Raw genomic sequence first — 19233 nt, forward strand, 5'->3', positions numbered from 1 at the left:
ACTCATAGAGATCCACCTGCCTCTCTGCCTCTCTGCCTCCCAAGTGCTGGGATCAAAGGCGTGCACCACCACCGCCCAACCTCACTTTTATTTCAAGACATGGTTTCACCAAGTTTCCCAGGCTAGCCTTGAACTCATCCTGTAGCCCAGGCTTGCTTTGAACTTACAATCCTTTGCTTGAGCCTCCCAAATAACTGAGGTTATTATAGGCCTGTGCCACCAGACCTGTGGTGATATACTATCTATGATTTAATAAAGCTTGTCTGAGATCAAAATTAGTAAATCATAAATAGACTCAACGCTTATGTTTTTAGATGAGGTTTTCTCTAGCTCAGACTATCCTCAAACTTATTGTACACCTGAGAACGGTTTTGAACTACATCTCTGCCTCTGTCTCCCATGTGCTTGGGTTTCATTCACTCTCCACCACGACCAGATAATTGTTAACCATCTTATAAGAGGTTCTGAAATCAAAGTCTACTGCTTGGTAGGATTAAATGGGTAACTGACTTCCCAAGATACTGAAGGGTAAGAAAAAGCAAGAGAAAGATTGCGCAATATCGAAGGCGGAGTTACGGTACTAACCCCACTTCACATGGTTTCCATTTGTTTTCTGGCACTGCCTAAGACATTTGGGATAATTATCACCGTTGTCAGTGCACATCAGACGCTTCTCAACGGTTTACTCCACTGAGGTGAGATCTGCAGTGCTGGGTGTAGCTCAGCTGGTAAAATGCTTGCCTAGTATGCAGGGAGCCCTGGTTTTCATCCAGCAATGAGTAAATCATGCGTAATTGCAATACTAGCACTCAGGAAGTGGAGGCAGGAGGATCAGAAGTTTAAGGTCATCTTCAGCTACATAGGTACTCTGAGATCATCTTGGGCTACAGATCATTCAACAAAAAGAAAGGAAAAAGAAAGGAAAGAAGGACTATAATTAAAGAGACAGTACACATTTTCCCAATATATATATGTACATATATATACATATATATATCTCAGGCTCCATGAGACCCCATCTTAAAAACAACAAACACACAAAATTCCTCAAACAAAACAAACAACAAAGACTAATCAAAAGTGTATTTTAATATAGCTATTTTGAGCTGGGTAGTGGTGGCGCACACCTTTGATCCCAGTACTCAGGAGGCAGAGGCAGGCAGATCTCTTGAGTTCAAGGCCAGTCTGGTCTACAGAGTGAGTTCCAGAATTGCCAGAGCTACCAAGTAACCTTGTCTCAAAAAACAAAACAAAACAACAAATCCCTATGTACATTGGATAACCCAGAATTCCTGATCTTCTCCAGTTCCTGGATTAGACAGGCCTGAGACACCATGCCTAGATCTTGACTTATCTTCATATGGTTGTCTGAATATATATAAGCAGGGTAGCAGCTTTGTGACAGTTTTTATTATGTGTTAAATTATGACTGACACATGGGAAATAAACTTATTTATGAAAGTTTCTTATTTATGGATAGAGATAAAATGGTCAATAATAAAACAATTGTTTTTTCACCCACTCTTTGTGCTGTGCTAGGGATTGAACTCAGAGCTCCAGACATGAGGAACTAGACTGCAGGACTACACTTCCAACCAATAATTGCTTCTATTTAATGTGTGTGTGTGTGAGAGAGAGAGAGAGGGAGGAGGAGAGAGCATGCACACTCATGTGTGTGAACTTGGGTGTTCATGTGTCACTGACATCTTTGGAAGCAGGAGGACAATCTTGGGACAACCTTACCTCCCACCTCCTCTGACAGGGTCTTTTGTTTCCCCCTGTCCAACTCCCACCCTTCCACGGTAGCATTGGGATTGCAGATACATACCACAGCTCCTGCTTCACGTGTGCTCTGGGGGGGATTCAAACCCAGGTTCTCACACTTGTATAGCAAGGGTTTCACCAGCTGACCATCTCCCCAGCCCAATAATCACTTTTTTGTTTGTTTGTTTGTTTGTTTATGTGCCCTAGGCATGAAACAGCTTTGGCCACCAAGCCAGGCATCAGGCTAGGATGAACACAGGACTGCTACCTGCTCTGCCCTGGCTGATATGAGAGCACCACCACCAGCTGGACGCTGATGGTGCACTCCTTTAATCCCAGCGCTAGGGAGGCAGAAGCAGGAGGATCTCTGTAAGTTCAAGGCCAGCCTAGTCTACTGTACAAGTTCCAGGACAGACTCCAAAGCCATACAGAGAAACCCCGTCTTAAAAAAAAAAAAAAAATCAAAAGCCCAAAACAAACAAAAAAAGACTACCACCACCACCAAGGTATCTCTTTGCCCATTGCCAGGGGTTCCAACAATCACTTTTAAAAACACATCCTTAATGGTTAGGCCACAGCCCCTGCTCAGTGCTGCCCACTTTGATGCCCACTTTTGAAAAACCCAAGCTGCCGTGAACTAGTAGGAATCTGATGAGTTACTACCCCAGAGAGCACCCTAAGTGCAAAGAAAGAAGCTGGAGATGGTGAGTTTTAAGCACCACCAGTAACCAGATGGGATGCTATTTCTGAGTGTTTAGAGACGGAAGAAGGTTCTGTGGTGCTTCTCGAATCCTGCCCTTCACATGAGCCTGGCTGAGAGAGTCATCTTCAAAGTTTTCCCCTTAGTGTTATTCTGAGTTCCAGGGGATGAACTCACTGTTGTTCAGAAAAAGAACCAAGGTGAATGTGATCACTGAGTGAATTGGTAAAACAAGTTCAATGTAAAGCCAAAAAAAAAAAAGAAAAAGAAAAAAAAAAATGTCTTCTACTGAATTTTATGCCTGAGCTAACTGTTTGAAGCCAGGTCTGGCCTGGTGTCAGCCATATCGGAGAACAAGTTTAGTAGCCAATGCTCCCATCCTCTGAGGGTGTGTACTTGGTCTGCCAATAGGAGGAAAAATGAGCAATAAAGAGCCCCAAACTGTTAAGCTGTAGGAAATCTCAACCTGTCCAGCCAGGCCTGCCTCAAGTCTCAACGGCTACATCTTCGAGATCCAGACATTTTGCACACAGTTGTGTGTATACCTCCACACATTTTACATGTCAGGCATTACAGAATATGATATTCTGACACTGTCTTAGATATAGTTATTATTGCTGCAGTGAAACACCATGACCAAAAGCAAGTTGGGGAGGAAAAGGTTTATTTGGCTCACTGTCCTGAATTACAGTCCATCAAGGGAAGCCAAGATAGGAACTCAAACAGGACAGGAACCTGGAGGCAAGAGTTGATAGTTGATGTATTGGCCATAGAAGATTTTGTTTTTCAAGACAGGGTTTTTCTGTATAACTTTGGAGGATGTCGCGGAACTTGCTCTGTAGACCAGGATGGCCTTGAACTCAGAGATCAGCCTGCCTCTGCCTCCCAAATGCAGAGATTAAAGATGTGTGTGCCACCACTTTCCGGATTACTTGCTTGCTTCTTAAGGCTTGTTCAATCTGCTTTCTTATACCACCAGGACTACCTGCCCAGGGTAGCACCACCCAGAATGAGCTGGGCCTGCCCCCCCCCCATCAATCACTAATTAAGAAAATGCCCTACAGGCTTCCTACAGCCCGGTTTTATGGAGGCAAGTCCTTTCCAATGACTCTGTCTTGTGTCACATTGTCACAAAACTAGCCAGCACAGACACCCTTATCCTGCCTTTCTTTATACTTTCCCCTTAACGCTTTTATTTACAAAGGGACCTCCAGGGTTTTGTTTTGTTTTAACACAAAGCATATTAAGTAGCAATATGCTACTCCATCAGCATCCCAGGTGACAGCAGTTAAGACCGGGGCTGTAAACCCTTCCAGGCCTCACAGCTCCGCTCGGGAGGTCTCCTTTCTCAGTCCTGCACACAACTGCTTCTCCAGCTCTGTCCCTCAGAGAGTCCACCTGTCTGTCCTGGGACTTCCAAGAAACAAACCCCCATAGTTTTAGTGTCTTTTCAGGGTCTCCCACTCCCCACTCTTCCTTTCCCCCAAAACCAAATAAAGCAAAGGAAACACAGAAAGCATGCGGGGCTGCAAGAACTGTGTCCTGCAGTCAGAGAAGCTGCTAGACATCCTGCTCTGCTACCAGTGGCCTTGACCCTGTCAACGGCCTTAGCTTCCACTCAGACAACATGAAGATGGTCTTACCTACATGTTATAGCAAAGACCAAATGGGCTGATGCAAGCCAATTACTCCTTCTTCTGCCTGAATCCTGCTGTGTATGTGATGACTGTTCATGTGTATGTATGCTATAGATGATGAGTGTCCGTGTGTATGTATGATCATATGTGTGCACCTTTGTATGCAGGTGCAGCGTACATGTGGCCAGAAGTTGACCTTGGCTTTTTATTTATTCATTTTTCAAGACAGGTTTTCTCTGCATAGCACTGGAGTCTGTCCTGGAACTTACAGAGATCTGCCTGCCTCTGCCTCTGGAGTGCTAGGATTAAAGACCTGTGCCACTACTGCCCATCATGATGTTGCCTTTTTATTCCAGTGGTGGGGAGTAAACTCAGATCCTCACTTTTGCAAGGTGCCTCACTTATTTTTCTGTTGTAACAAATACTCTGACAAAAGCAGCTTAAGAATGGAAGGGTTGGTCTGGAAAGATGACTCAGTGGTTAAGAGTAATGGCTGCTCTTCTAGAGAACTGGATTTAATTCCCAGCACCCGCCTGGAAGGTCACAACTCTCTAATTCCAGTACTAGGAGATCATACATGTACTGCAGACATACATGCAGGCAAAACATCAATGCACATAAAATAGAAATAAATAAATCTGGGGTTGGAGAGAAGACTCCTAGAGTTAAGGCAGCTCTCCCAGAGGACCCGGGTTCAAAAGTCAGCACCCACATGGCGGCTCACAGCTGTCTGTAACTCCTCTTCTAGGAGATCTGATTCCCTCATACAGACATACTTGCAGGCAAACACCAATGTATATCAAATACATTAATTAATTTTTAAATAAACAAATAAATAATTCAAGCTGGGTGGTGATGGAACTTGCCTTTAATACCAGTACTTGGCAGCAGAGGCAAATAGATCTCTGAGTTCAAGACCAGCCTAGTCTACATAGTGAGTGCTGAGACAGCCAGAGCTATACAGGGAAACCCTGTGTCAGAAATTAATTAATTAGTTAATTTTTAAAAAGGGAGAGAACCAGGTGGTAATGATGCATGCCTTAAATTCCTGCACTTGGGAGGCAGAGACAGGTAGATCTCTGAATCTGAGGCAAACATGGTCTACAATGTAAGTTCCACGACAATCAGAACTACACAGAGGAATCCTGTCTCAAGAAAACAAAAGAACAAACAAACAAACAGCAAAAAAAAAAAAAAAAAAAAAAAAAAAAAAAGCAGGGGTGGGGTGGGACACTGGTGCCACAGAGATGACACAGCAGTTGAAAGCACTTGCTGTTTTTGCAGAGGACCTGAGTTCCATTTCCAGCACCACATGGTGGCTCACAACCATCTATAACTCCAGTTCTAGGGGATCCAATGTCCTCTTCCTTGGGTAATAGGCATGCCCATGATACTCCGACATATATTGTCTTAGTTAGGGTTTCTATTGCTGTGAAGAGACCTTCCTTCCTTCCTTCCTTCCTTCCTTCCTTTTTGTTTGGTTTTGGTTTTATTTTCTTTCAAGACAGGATTTCTCTGTATAGCTTTGGAGCCTGTCCTGGAACTCGCTCTATAGACCAGGCTGGCCTCGAACTCAGAGAGATCCACCTGCCTCTGTCTCTGCCTCTGAGTGCTGGAGTTAAATGCGTGCACCACCAACGCTCGGCAACCACAGCAATTCTTATAAAGGAAAAAACATTTAATTTGGGATGGCTTATATTTTCAGAGGTCAAGTCCACTATCATCATGGTGTGACATGGTGGTGTGCAGACAGACATGCTGGCATGAAGATGAAGGCAACCACGTTGCTGGAGAGGAGTTGAGAGTATTTTATCTTGACTCACAGGCAACAGGAAGTGGACTGTCTCACTGAGTGTAGCTTGAGCAAAGGAGACCTCAAAGCTCACTCCCACAGTGACACACTTCCTCCAACAAGGCCACACCTACTTCAATAAAGCCACACCTCCTAATAATGCCACTCCCTTTGGGGGTCATTTTCTTTCAAACCAACACACACACACACACAGAGAGAGAGAGAGAAAGAGAGAGAGAGGGTCATATAATAAAATAAATCTTTAAGAAAGATAAAGAAATATGGCAGGGAAGTCAAGGTGGCAGACTCTTGAGCCGGCTTGTCACCTTGTGCCTTGTGTTCAGGAAGAAGCCAGTGATGAAGGCTTGCACTCTAGCTTGTCTATTTTATCCAGAAAGAGCAAACAGGCCAAGAACCAAAGCTTCTTCTTCCATGTCCTTATATGGATTTTCAGCAGAGACTTGGCCCAGATGAGTGGAGGGCCTCCCACCTCAAAAGATCTAAGTTAAAGGCAGGCCTTCCCACTCAAAGATCCAGATTAGAAATGGACCTGCCTGCTTCAAATTTAGAAAAAGTCACTCACAGGTGTGTCCCTCATCTTTGGATTTTAGTTAATTCCAGAAGTAGTCAAGTTGACAACCAAAATCAGACATCATACTCTTTAGCCCTTGAACTCACGATCCTCAGATCTCGCTTCCTGTGTTGCCAGACTGCAGGTCTGCACCACCAGGCACAATCTCTGTTGACATTTTAAATTACTTTTGGAGATCAGGGTCATCATCTCCCTCCCTTTTCTTCACTGGGCTTAATTTGTTTTTGGTTTTCCTCATGTTCCCATCTCACCCATCAGAGGCCTTGAAACCTTTTTAATGGGCCAGGGATTCTGGCTGAAGGTGGGTAAAAAAAGGGGTGCACCAAGAGCAGCCTGACCTCCTGCAGGTGACCCCAAGTCAGGGTTTCCACTTCCTGTTCTCAGAGCCCAGGGTCAAAGAATAGAGAAGCACAGTTAGTAGGAGCTGCTGCCCCTGCCGCTGCCATCCCAACTCCAGATGCCCAGGCCCAGGGGTAATTCTGTTAGCAGCTGGCTTCTCTCCCTGGACTGCCTCTCCCTTGCCTGGACTGGGACAACTTCCCTCTAAAAACAGCTCCTCAGAAGGCAGAAGTTAGCAGTGCTAGACACTGCCAAGGTCAGAGGGGTCAGAGTGCATGGCCTTGAAAGAACTGGTTGTCACAACAAACTCAGAACAAACAAAATACCTAAGTGCCTCTTTTGGAATTATTGACTTGAAAGGACCAGGACCGGTTCCTCTGTCTTGCAGGTTTGGGTGGTCCCTAACCCTACCACTAATGATGACTAGGACATACTCAAGCAGTCTGGTTGGCTTCAGGCTAGAGAAGGATGAGTCTGATTGGGGAGGGAGCCCTTCAGCACCTGAGGAGCAGTCAGCAAATCTTTAGCTCCTGCCACCAGCAGTGGGGAACCCTGTTTACTTTCTGGCCTTGGCTCAAGCCTAGAGAGTAAAGAGGAAGTAAAAAAGACCTCAGGAGAAGGAGGCTGGATTGTCAGGAGGCAGGCTGTGTGGAGGGCAGAGAGATGGCAGAAACTAGGAAGAAGGTCCCGGGTAGCTACTCACACTAGGCCAACTTTGCTGTCTGCCTGGTGAATGGTGGAGAACAGGACAGAGGGCCAAAGGTGTCGAGTGACAATTTTGTTGATCTTCCCCACCCCCTTAAGTCACTTTTCAAATTTTAGTGTGTGTGTGTGTGTGTGTGTGTGTGTGTGTGTGTGTGTGTGTGTGTACCTGAGTGTATGGGTGTGCACCATGTGCCTGTAGAGGCCAGAAGACAGCATTAGAGTTCTTGGGATTTGGGTTACAGGTGAGACACATCCATTGTTGGGTACTGGGAACTGAACCTATGACCTATGCAAGAGCAGCAATTGCTCTTAAATACTGATTCCCCACTTAAATCTTTTAAAATTAACTTTTGGAAAATCCAGATTTAGAAGCTTAGCCTTGAAACCACAGACGGTCTAGCCTGGCACTTACTATGTAGACCAGGCTAGCCTCTGACTCCTTGTTGGGATTACAGCTGTCCACCGCCAGAGCTAGCCAGAGGAACTTTCTTGATGGAGACATGAACGTTCTGATAGGAATCTGAAGGACAATGACCATATACCAGTGCACTAAACCCTATTTTGCTCCCAACCCCAACTCCCACCCTGCTTCCTCCCTTCTACCTTTCTTTCCTCCGATGCAGTGGATTTACTTCCCATACTTATACACGGTCAGTTAGTCCAGAGAAATTCCTCTCAGGCCTTTCAGTTGGATTCTAGCTAATTCTTTTCCCAGAACCGCTCATGAGCCCTCCCAGCAGAGCCCGTCTCCCCTTGTCAGGGTCCCTATAGCTATTTCTACTGGTGATCTTGAGTCCAGATGTTACCCTTCTCCCTATCCAATAACCCTCTCACCTCACAGACTTCATCTAAGAAGACCAAAGTGGCCTCTGCAGAAAGTGTGTGGACAGAGGTTTCCCGGGCAAGCAGCTCATGCTGCAGAGAGGAATCCCTGGCTCCATGGCGGAGAACTCTTTAAGGGGGCTCCACAGTCCTCTCTGCCATAGCCCTTCAAACACCAACTTTCCAAGATGGAGGGCAGCTCCAGGAGTAACACAACCAGTGGTGATTTGCCCCTTGCATGTTACAACCCAGGCTTAACCTGAGCAGACTTGCTCTTCAAGCTAGAGGACCCACCCCAAGACAGGCAGTGCCCCTGAGCATTTTTCTGTCAGGCCAGCTGGGGACAGTAGCATCTGTTGGTCTCCTTTCTGGCCCTGCATCCAGCCCCCAGAGGCACCAGACTCTGAGACTAGGGAGAGGAAGTCTACTTCACATCCTGAGGTTTATGGGGGTAATTGGCACTAATAACAACCATTAGGCTTTCTCCCACTTCAAAGCTCAAGGCTCATGAGCGGTTCTGGGAAAAGTGGAACCTAGGCTCACCCTCCCGCCTGGGCTCTGTTGGGCAGCTGCTGCAGAAAGACATGGGAAGGGGTCTGGGTGAGCAGGAATGTGCCTTTTGGAGCATGGATGTCTGGAAGAACAGGACAATCTTAAGACAAAGCTGGTCTTGGATGTAGAAGTAGGAACAAACAGGTTCACAGCCGGGGCACCCCAAAATGTCCAGGGACAGAGCCATGTGACTGTATACATAGAAACACTCCTCCCCTTCTCTCACATGGACACACACAACATGTACACATCCAGACACAGGCACACACACACGTATGGCATGTGTACACACACACAGTATAACTTGAACAGCCAGGTCACTTGATGGCACTCTGGCCAGCGGCCCTGTATAGTTTACCTTGGATGGCAGCCAGGTCCCTCCCCTTGCCCCACCTCTCCCCCAATTGGTTGCATAATAAATTCCCTCCCTTTGCCCCTTCTCTGTGCAGTCTGCCTCCAACCTCAGCACTGGTCTCTGCGGAGCCTCTGCCCATTCCTGGCAAGTCCTGAAGGACCAGAGTGTCAGCAAGCAGCATGGGTAAGGAAAGGGGTTTTCTAAAACCGTGGATAGTTCACCCCTAGTTTAGAGGTCCAGGGAAACACTCAAAACTAGAGAGGGCAGTGAAGAGAGAACTGCACTCTGGTCCAGACCCTGCAGGCATGTGCGTATGCAGCTCAAACTCATGCATTCATGCACGATATTTCCCAGCCTAGCTTAAGTTCTGAGCAAGGAACAGAGAGGGACTGCCAGAAATGGTAGTCTGGGAATCCTACCCAGCCTAGTCTGGGACAAGGACTGGAGACAGAGGTAGGGGGCATGGGATAGGGGAAGGGGCAGCAGACAGGGACGGGGCAGGGATAGAAGACAGGTAGGGGCAGGGGCAGGGGCAGGGGAATGTCTTCCTGAACTGAGAAAATCCAATAGGAGTGGGGATTCTGGGGAACAGCCCCTGTATCTCCAGCTGTCACCTGAGCAAACAGACAAGGGTCAGCCTCTTGTTTTGGAGGCACAGAGCAGCCTTCACAGCCCATATCACCAGTCAGTTGGGGAAGTCAGGGATGGCAACACTAGCTACTGGGGACCTGTTTCAGCGCCCTCCCAAGTCCCCTAGCTCTCACCCTTTTGCCTGTGAGCTCCTGGTATCAGGCTGAGAGGTCCAGTTTGGGAAGGAATGTTGAGATCCTGCTCCTCATGCAGCTGGCTCTCCCCTGGGTTAGTAGAAAGTTCAGTGGTCAGCCTGGCATAGAAATCCATTTGAACTTTCCCTGGGTTCCCCAAACTCAGAATGCCAGAGACCTTGCTTGAGATGCTTAATACTGGAGGGTGCCCTATAAAGGAAGACGTTGGTTCAGGCAACATAGCAGCCTGAATCAAAACCTGGGATAGCAGGACAAGCCTCCTCCACTTCTTTCCTCTTTTTAAAGATGTTTTTATTTTATGAGAGTTTGCATATATATATATATATATATATATATATATATATATATATATATCACATGCTTGTCTCGTGCCTGTGGAGACCAGGTGTGGACAGTTGTGAGTGCCTTGTGGGTGGTTAAGAGCCTTACCCAGGTCCTCTGCAAGAATTGCTCTTAACTAATGAGCCAACACTCCAACCCCCAAATGAATCTTTTTTTTTTTTTTTTTTGCTTTTATTTTGTTGTTGTTTTGTTGGGGTTTTTGTTTGCCTGGGTTTTTTGCTTGTTTGTTTGTTTGTTTGGTTGGTTGGTTTTGGTATTTTGAGATAAGTCTCATGTGTAGCCCTTGTCTGGTCTGGTTCTCATTATGTAGAGCCCAGTCCTTGTGGACTCCATGCCAGGATTTCTTTCCATCTGCATCAGCCTCTTCCCTGTTCAACTATCCCAAGGTCTGGGCCACACTCTCCAGTAGGAATCCTGGTGGCTCTCTTGTGTGTGAGTGCGGTGACTTTTCTTGTCACTCTATAGGGTCAGAAGGGACCTCTCCCTACAGCCGTGGTGGGTAGGAAAGTAGAGAGTGGCCCAGGGACACACATCTGGTTATCAGTCTTGACCACACACAAACACTTCTCCCCTCATCTGGATTGGTTGCATAATCCTGGGTGTGGCCAGCAGCAGCCTGGCTCAGGACCCAACAACAGTGCGTGCAGGAAGTCCCCAGCCCCTGCCCTGGGTAAATTTGGTGGCCTTTGCTGCCTGCCCCATTCCCTGAGAGCCCCTCCTCGAGGACAGCCATCAGGAAGACTGCCCACCTGGTTTAGGTCTCACAAATGCCCCTTGGGGATTTTGTGTGTCTTTTTGTTTTGTTTTGTCATATTGAGGATTGAACCCAAGGCCTCCCGATGTTAGTCAAGTGCTCAACCACTGAGCTGCCTCCCTCAGTTGTTTGTTGTTGGATTTTTTGTTTTCCTTTAAGATTTATTTTGGTTTTAATTATCGTGTATGTCTGAGTGTGGGTATGTGCTGTTAAGTAAAGTTGCCCAAGAGGTCGTAGGCATCTGATCTCCCTAGTGCTGAATGTTCAGGGGGTTGTGAGTGGCCTGGTGGGAACTGAACTGTTCAGTCATTTCTCCAGCTTCTCTAACTCAGTTTTGTTTGTTGTTATTTTGAGATAGGGTCTCTGTAAGTAGCCCTGGCTGTCCTAAAACTGTGTAGACTAGTCTAACCTTTAACTTCAAGAGATTCACCTGCCTCTCCCTCTGCCTCCCAAATGCTGGGATTAAAGGAGTGTGCGCCAACTCAGGTTTTGCTATGTAGCAAGGCTAGTCTTGAACTTGTGCCCCTCCTGCTTTTGCCCCATAGATATGGTTACAATGCCCAGCCCACTGTCGTACTCTCATTATCTGCTTTTCACAGATGAAGTGGAAACTGAGATAATTTGCCCACGTTCCTACGACTAGCCATGTAGGCTGAGGGTGGAATCGAAGTCAGTGTCATAACTACTAAGCACATAGCCTCTGCCCCATCTCCTCCAAGCTCTGCCAGAGTCTGTCCACTTCCAGACCACATGGCTCCACCCTTCTACCACACCCATCAGAGTTAGAGGATCAGGGAGGATAGGCCAAAGTGATGGGACTGAAGGAGGGTCCAGAGACAGTGAGTCTGCCCTTGCCTGCTGGGGTGTGTCACAGGCGGTAGAGAAGGAGAATTCTTGATCCAGGCTCCAGTTAACATGCTCCCGTTGTTTCCACAGCTACAAAATGCGGAAAGTGTGGCCCGGGCTACCCTACCCCTCTTGAGGCCATGAAAGGTAATTGCACATCCGAGAGCCAGCATCCCTCTGCTGATCCCATGGTAGTGTTGGAGGACTTCAGGCCCAGCCTTAGCCCTATACAGCACCCTGGGCTCCCTCTGCCCAGCCCAAGACCATAACCTGCTCTCTACTTCCCAGGACCCCGAGAGGAGATTCTCTACTTGCCCTGTATTTACCGAAACACAGGCATCGAGGCCCCAGATTATTTGGCCACTGTGGATGTTGACCCGAAGTCTCCCCATTATAGCCAGGTGAGGTGAGGTATGGTCACTGGCACCCCTGAGACTCCCACCACAGCCCTGGTTCCCTAACTCCACCCTTCTTTGTCCTCCTCCTATGGCAAGGGAAGCTCTTCACTGCAGGGGGTGCTGAGCTGAAACCCTGCCTAAGCTGAGATGCCAAGCCAAAAATGAATATAGATGCATGGCCCGGAAAGCAGCACTTCCTGCCCCTCTCCACCCTAGGTCATCCATAGGCTGCCCATGCCCTACCTGAAGGATGAGCTGCATCACACGGGATGGAACACTTGCAGCAGCTGCTTTGGGGACAGCACCAAGTCTCGCAACAAGCTCATACTACCCAGCCTCATGTCCTCCCGCCTCTATGTGGTGGACATAGGCTCTGACCCTCGAGCCCCGAAGTTGCACAAGGCAAGTCCTCTGTCCTTGTGGCTGGAGAGCCTCACACCTGCTGACCCAACAGCCCCTAGACCAGCTGCCTCCAGCTCTCACACAGGGTCTGGCTCAGCAGCAGGGAGGGACGGCAGACTTCAGAAGTTACTTTGGCCTGCTGGGCTGGCATCATCCAGAAGCATGGGCTGGGTGTCAGAAGACTTGCCTTCTTCTTGAGGAGCAGGAGAGCCATCTTTCCCTATCCAGCTAGTTCATGGCTTTCCCCCAGGCAGGAGCTCCAGGCCTTCCTCTCAGCACTCCATTGGACATGCTCCCTCTGCACCAGATGCTCACATCTGGCTGCTGAGGGTGCAGAGCCAACACCGGCATGGGAGGGGCCCAGGAGCTGGGAATGCCTTCATGAGAGACAGGGGAAGGCTGATGCTGTCTGACTGAGGACTTATAGGTGGCTTCTCTGCTGCTCTCTGAGTTACCAGGTTGAATCTGTGTCTTCTCTCAGAGAGGCAAAAAAGAAGACAGGTCCACAGATAAATCAAAAGAATGGGAGGAGGGAGTCCACAGCGAGACCCCCCTGGCTCTGTAAAGTCTGACCCCATTCCTCACCTTCTCCAGGTCATTGAACCCAGTGAATTCCACACCAAGTGCAACCTGGGCAATCTGCACACCAGCCACTGCCTGGCCAGTGGAGAAGTGATGATCAGCGCCTTGGGTGATCCCCAGGGTAATGGCAAAGGTACCTGATGGCACTGAGGACCCCCAAAGCCTCAGCAGATAAGACGTGCAGGGAACATTTGTCTCTGTGGGAAGCAGGTCCAAAGCCTGGGGAGCAACAGAGAGAGGAACCAGGGAGAACTGGCTGGCTGAGTCCTACCCAATATCTAAAATGTCAGCAAGTGACATCAGTTGTTTCAACTATTCCTACAGTAACAAAGCTCAGCTGGGCCTGGCGGTGCAGCCTATAATTGCAGATACTCTAGGCTGTGGCAAAAAGATAACAAGTTCAAGGCCTGCTTGGAAAACTTAGCAAGACCTTGTCTGAAAATAAAAATAAAATGCTCTAGAGATATACCCTAGTGATAGAGTACTTGCCTACCATTAGTGAAGTCCCAGGTTCAAACCTAGTACAAGAACAAATACACACACTTGCACTCACAACACACAGACACACAAGATGACCTGTAACTGCTGAGTTTCCTGGAAGGCATAGTCAGCGGTTGGCTATAAAGATACAAATATACAAGTGAACCTAGGAAGTACACAATGTAGTATCAGCACCCTTGACTTGGCTGTGTGTGTGTGTGTGTGTGTGTGTGTGTGTTTATGTTTTTAAGAAAAATTTAGCTGAGCACAGTGATGGACACCTTGAATCACAGCACTTGGGAGGCAGAGGTCTACATAATGAGTTCTAGGACAGCCAGAGCTTATGTAGAGACCCTGTCTCAAGAGAGAGAGGAGGGAAAGGGGAAATGGGAGAGAGGTGTAAAGAAGGCAGGAGGGAGAGATGGAAAGAGGGAGGGAGGGAGGAGAGAGAGAAAGGGAGACAGAAAAAGTACTGAGTATACAGGCAGTGGTAGTGCATGCCTTTAATCCCAACACTTGGGAGGCAGAGGCAGGCGGATCTCAGTGAGTTCAAGGCCAGCCAGGTCTATCAATGGAGTTCCAGGATAGCCAGGACTGTTACACAGAGAAACTCTGTCTCAAAAAACAAACAAAAAGTATTGAGTACACAAAGAACAGCTGGCTTATAGGACTGAAGCTCTACCTGTAGCTGCCCAACAAAGCGTGGACTCTGGGGAGAATTCCATGGTGGTTGTGGCAGCCTGGGCAAATGATGTTTATGGGGCTGAGTCCCAGAGCTCTCTGTTTAGGGGGAGCACATTTTCCCCAGAGCTCTAACACAAAGGTAAAGTTGCTAGGAGGGAGAGCGCAGAGTGAGGCCCCTACCTCACCCCTGCTATCCCTGAAATGGGGGTTTGGGCATCTGAGCCTAAGGATCCGGCCAGCTGGGTGGGAAAGACAGTAATAGCTCATGGCCTCTACCTGAGCCTCTTCCTTCCTTTCATCCCCCTTTCTCAGGAGGTTTTGTGCTTCTGGATGGGGAGACCTTCGAGGTGAAAGGAACATGGGAGAAGCCCGGGGGTGCTGCTCCTATGGGCTATGACTTCTGGTACCAACCACGACACAATGTCATGATCAGCACTGAGTGGGCAGCTCCCAATGTCTTGAGAGATGGCTTCAACCCTGCTCACGTGGAGGCCGGTGAGGATCACCTCTGGGCTGGCAGGTGTCTGGGTCCACATCCCTCGCTTTCAGCCCTCTAACCCACACCAGATCTGCAGGTTAAGACATGCCAGTTGCTCAGAGTGCTCAGACCTGCTCAAGAGTCCTCTGTGCTCATTCCTAGCTCTCCATCCTAGCCACTGCCCTGCCTCTGCCCATGCCCTCCCACCCTGACCTGAGCCCAGCCTCTGGTGCCTATCCCCTCCCATCTCAGGGTTGTATGGGAGCCACTTACATGTGTGGGACTGGCAGAGTCATGAGATTATCCAGACCCTACAAATGAAGGATGGGCTCATCCCCCTGGAGGTCCGCTTCCTGCACGACCCAGCTGCCACCCAGGGCTTTGTAGGCTGTGCCCTCAGTTCCAGCATCCAGCGCTTCTACAAGAATGAGGTAACTCTGAGATTCCCCCCACACACAGACACTGCTCCTACAAGGGTCTCATGAGGACATCCTCCCAGGCTTCAGTGTCCACACTTGTTGGTCTCACCAGCCTAAGGCTTCCCCAGGAAAAAATGTTGCTCTACACAGCCAACCTCTTTCCTCGATATGCTAGGCAAATTTCCACCTTGCCCAAGTTTGTTTTCTGTTGCTGTAACTGAGCAACTGAGCCTCACTAGTAGAACAGTTACAAGGAATAGAGGTTCGGTTGGCTCATAGGTCTGCCATTAGGCCATTTAGGTGTAGGAGTGGTGTCTGGTGAAGGCTTTCTTGTGGTTGGGAACTCTGCCTCCAGAGACATCACAGGGTGAGCCATGAATGGACGCATCTTCAAGATAAAGATGAATACTCTAGGTGAGTCCATCTTCTGTGAGCTCTGATGTAATCACTTCAAGGTCCCACCACCCCTGGTGGTGACATAAGCATTTAATCCCAGAACTTGGGAGGCAGAGGCAGGCCATCTCTATGAAGTGGAGGTCAGCCTGGACTGTGTAGCAAGTTCCATGCCAGTCAAGGCCACATAGTGAAACCCTGTCTCATGAAACAAACAGTGGCTGGAGGGATGGCTCAGCAGTTAAGAGCACTTGCCATTCTTCCAGAGGACCTGGGTTAAATTCCCAGCATCCACATGGAGGTTCTCAACTGCCTGTAACTCCAGTTCCAGGGGATATGAGTTCTCGTTTGGCCTCTGAAGGCACCAGGAATGCATGTGGTGCACAGACATACATGTAGGCAAAACACTCTTGCATATAAAACAAAATAAAAGTAAACTAAATTAAAAATAAACAATAAGGGGGCTGGAGAGATGGCTCAGCGGTTAAGAGCACTGGCTGCTCTTCCAGAGGACCTGAGTTCGATTCCCAGCAACCACATGATGGCTCACAACCATCTGAAATGAAATCTGGTGCTCTCTTCTGATCTGCAGGGTTACATGCAGACAGAACACTGTATACATAATAAATAAATAAATCTTAAAAATAAATAAGTAAATGAATGAACAATAAAGCAAGTGGTCCCGCCTAACTAGTCAGAATGGCTCACACTGTAACCCCAGCATTTGGGAGGTGGCAGCAGGTTCAAGGCCAGCCTCTTCTACATAGTGAGACCTCTGTCTCAGAAACCCAATTTAGGCCCCACCTCTTAATTCCTCACAACGGTAATGAAATTTCAAGAATGACTTTTGGTAGGGATGCTTGAAACCCTAATCAGCCATATCGATATATTCACTCAGAGCCTAAAGTGGTTCTGTGGTACACGCCTGTGATCCCAGCACTGGGAAAGTGGAGGCCTGGGGGACAGCAAATGAACTCCAGGTCAGGTTGGACTATTTGGGACTGTCTCAAAAAATCAAAAGAAAACACCTACTCAGTGAGCACCTGTGTCAGCCACTCTGACAAGTATTGGCGTGGCAGTGCCACAGCAAAGCAGTCATGCTCCCTTGCCTTAGGGCTTGCAGGAAAGGACACCCTAGACACAAGGCCTAGGGTCTGCTCCTCCCTGCCCCTGGTTCTCAGCACACTTTCTGCCTCCCCTCCCCATGCAGGGAGGCACCTGGTCAGTGGAGAAGGTGATTCAGGTGCCCCCCAAGAAAGTGAAGGGCTGGATGCTGCCTGAAATGCCAGGTGAGTGTCGGGAGACAGTGGGAGTCAGCAGGTGGGTTCCTGGCCTGGAAAGAAAGACTGCTTAAAGCCCTCAACCTACTCCTTAGGCTTGATCACTGACATCCTGCTGTCCCTGGATGACCGCTTCCTCTACTTCAGCAACTGGCTGCATGGGGACATTCGGCAGTATGACATCTCTAACCCACAGAAGCCCCGCCTTGTTGGGCAGGTAGAGGCATTAGAGAAGGAGAGTCTGGGCAGGGCAGAGATGCTGGAAAGCTTCTGGAGGGGGTGATTAGGGAGGAGCAGGAAAAGCACAAATGTGAGCCTGGTACTGGCTCAGGACTGGAGAGTCAGGACTGAACACAGGGAATGAGACAGAAACGAAAGGGATGCTAGCCGGGTATGAAGGAACACTGAGAGTCAGGGGGTGGATGTGAGTTCAAGGCCAGCCTGTCTACATAGTGAGTTTCAGGCCAGCCAGAGTTCCATGTTGAGATGCTATCACACACACACACACACACACACACACACACACACACACACACACACACACAGATTCTAGTGAAGGAAAACAGGACTTCTATAATGTCCACACCTGTATGAGTTACTCTGGTGACACAATATCCCACAAAAACATAGGAGGGAAAGAAAGGTTTATCCCAGCTCAGGTTTGAGAAGGGGTGGAGTCCATCACAGTCACAAGGTGTGGTGACAGGAGTGCAGTGTGGGGCAGCTGGTCACAAGACACGTGCAGTCACAGGAGGCAGAGAGTTGAATGCCGATACCCAGCTTGTCTTCCCTTTTATTCAGTCTGGAAACCCAAGCCATGGGATGTTGCCACTCATGTTCAGGGTGGATCCTCCCTCCTAATTAAAGCTCTTTGAAATGTCCCACAGACATGCAGGGGGTGTGTCTCCTCCCTGATTCTAAAACCCAGTGAGGTTGATAACAAAATTGTCACCATATCTCTCACTGTTGTACCCTTTTGTCCTCTGCACCCCTGAACCCAGATCTTCCTTGGGGGCAGCATTGTTAAAGGAGGCCCTGTGCAGGTGCTGGAGGACCAAGAGTTAAAGTGTCAGCCGGAGCCCCTAGTGGTCAAGGTGAGAACATCTCACTCGCCCCTCAGATCCATGCTCAATGAGTATTGGGGGGATGCTCTTGGGATCCAGGTGGTGTGCCAGTCACTTGGAGTCTGACCCCTTGTTTCCCCAGGGAAAACAAGTCCCTGGAGGCCCTCAGATGATCCAGCTCAGCTTAGATGGGAAGCGTCTGTATGTCACCTCGTCACTGTACAGTGCCTGGGACAAGCAGTTTTACCCTGATCTCATCAGGTGAGCAGCAGAGCCCAACATCACCTCTCCAACAGTCCTCTCCAGAAGGATTGTTCGGCCCCTGGTCACTCCTCAGGAACTCCACCTGAACCCCATCATACAGATGACTCATTTGGACCCTGTCCCATCCCCAGGAACCCATTTATACTCACCAAATCTTGGGATGTAGGGGCTGATCACATATGACCTCTCACCCTTTTCTTCTCTTCCAGGGAAGGCTCCACGATGCTGCAAATTGATGTAGACACTGTAAATGGAGGGCTCAAGTTGAACCCCAACTTTCTGGTGGACTTTGGGATGGAGCCCCTTGGTCCAGCACTGGCTCATGAGCTTCGATACCCAGGGGGTGACTGCAGTTCTGACATCTGGATCTGAAGGCTAGCCCCAAACCCCCTCCTCTGTGTTCTGAGCCCTCCCTTTGAAGAGCCTGGCTTCACTCTACTCTCTTGGCCCCAACTCTCCAAAGCCATGCTGAGACTAGAGAGATCTATTGAATAGCATCTCACTACTGTTGCTTGTTGTTCATTATCCTATCCTAAATGAGCTCTTGGAAGCACAGAGAAATAAAATGTTGAATGTGTCCTCATGATCACTGTCATGGAGAGGGAGGGGGCTGAGTCCTTGGCCACTGCCACTTTCTTGCATAGAGAAGGCCTGAAGAAGACTCCAGGAAGTTGTAGTGACTACTCTATGCCAGTAATTCCAAAATTAGACCAATGATATCAAACATTATGGCCATCAGAACCTAAAGATTAGGGGGATGATTGCCACAGGAAACCTGAGTCAATGTTTTAGACTTATTTGGGC

At 48.4% G+C, this 19233-nt stretch overlaps 1 protein-coding gene across 1 annotated transcript; it reads left to right on the top strand.

Moving 5' to 3' along the window:
- Positions 1-9301: 9301 nt before the first annotated feature.
- On the top strand, positions 9302-19006 carry Selenbp1 (selenium binding protein 1). Its single transcript, XM_051199432.1, has 12 exons — positions 9302-9441; positions 12076-12132; positions 12274-12386; positions 12600-12785; positions 13380-13500; positions 14844-15026; positions 15262-15440; positions 17032-17110; positions 17197-17318; positions 18103-18195; positions 18308-18426; positions 18639-19006. The coding sequence occupies exons 1-12, from the start codon at positions 9438-9440 to the stop codon at positions 18799-18801; spliced, it is 1419 nt and encodes a 472-aa protein (XP_051055389.1). The 5' UTR covers positions 9302-9437; the 3' UTR covers positions 18802-19006.
- Positions 19007-19233: the final 227 nt, after the last annotated feature.

This window comes from Phodopus roborovskii, unplaced genomic scaffold, assembly GCF_943737965.1.
Source record: "Phodopus roborovskii unplaced genomic scaffold, PHOROB, whole genome shotgun sequence".
NCBI lineage: Eukaryota > Metazoa > Chordata > Mammalia > Rodentia > Cricetidae > Phodopus > Phodopus roborovskii.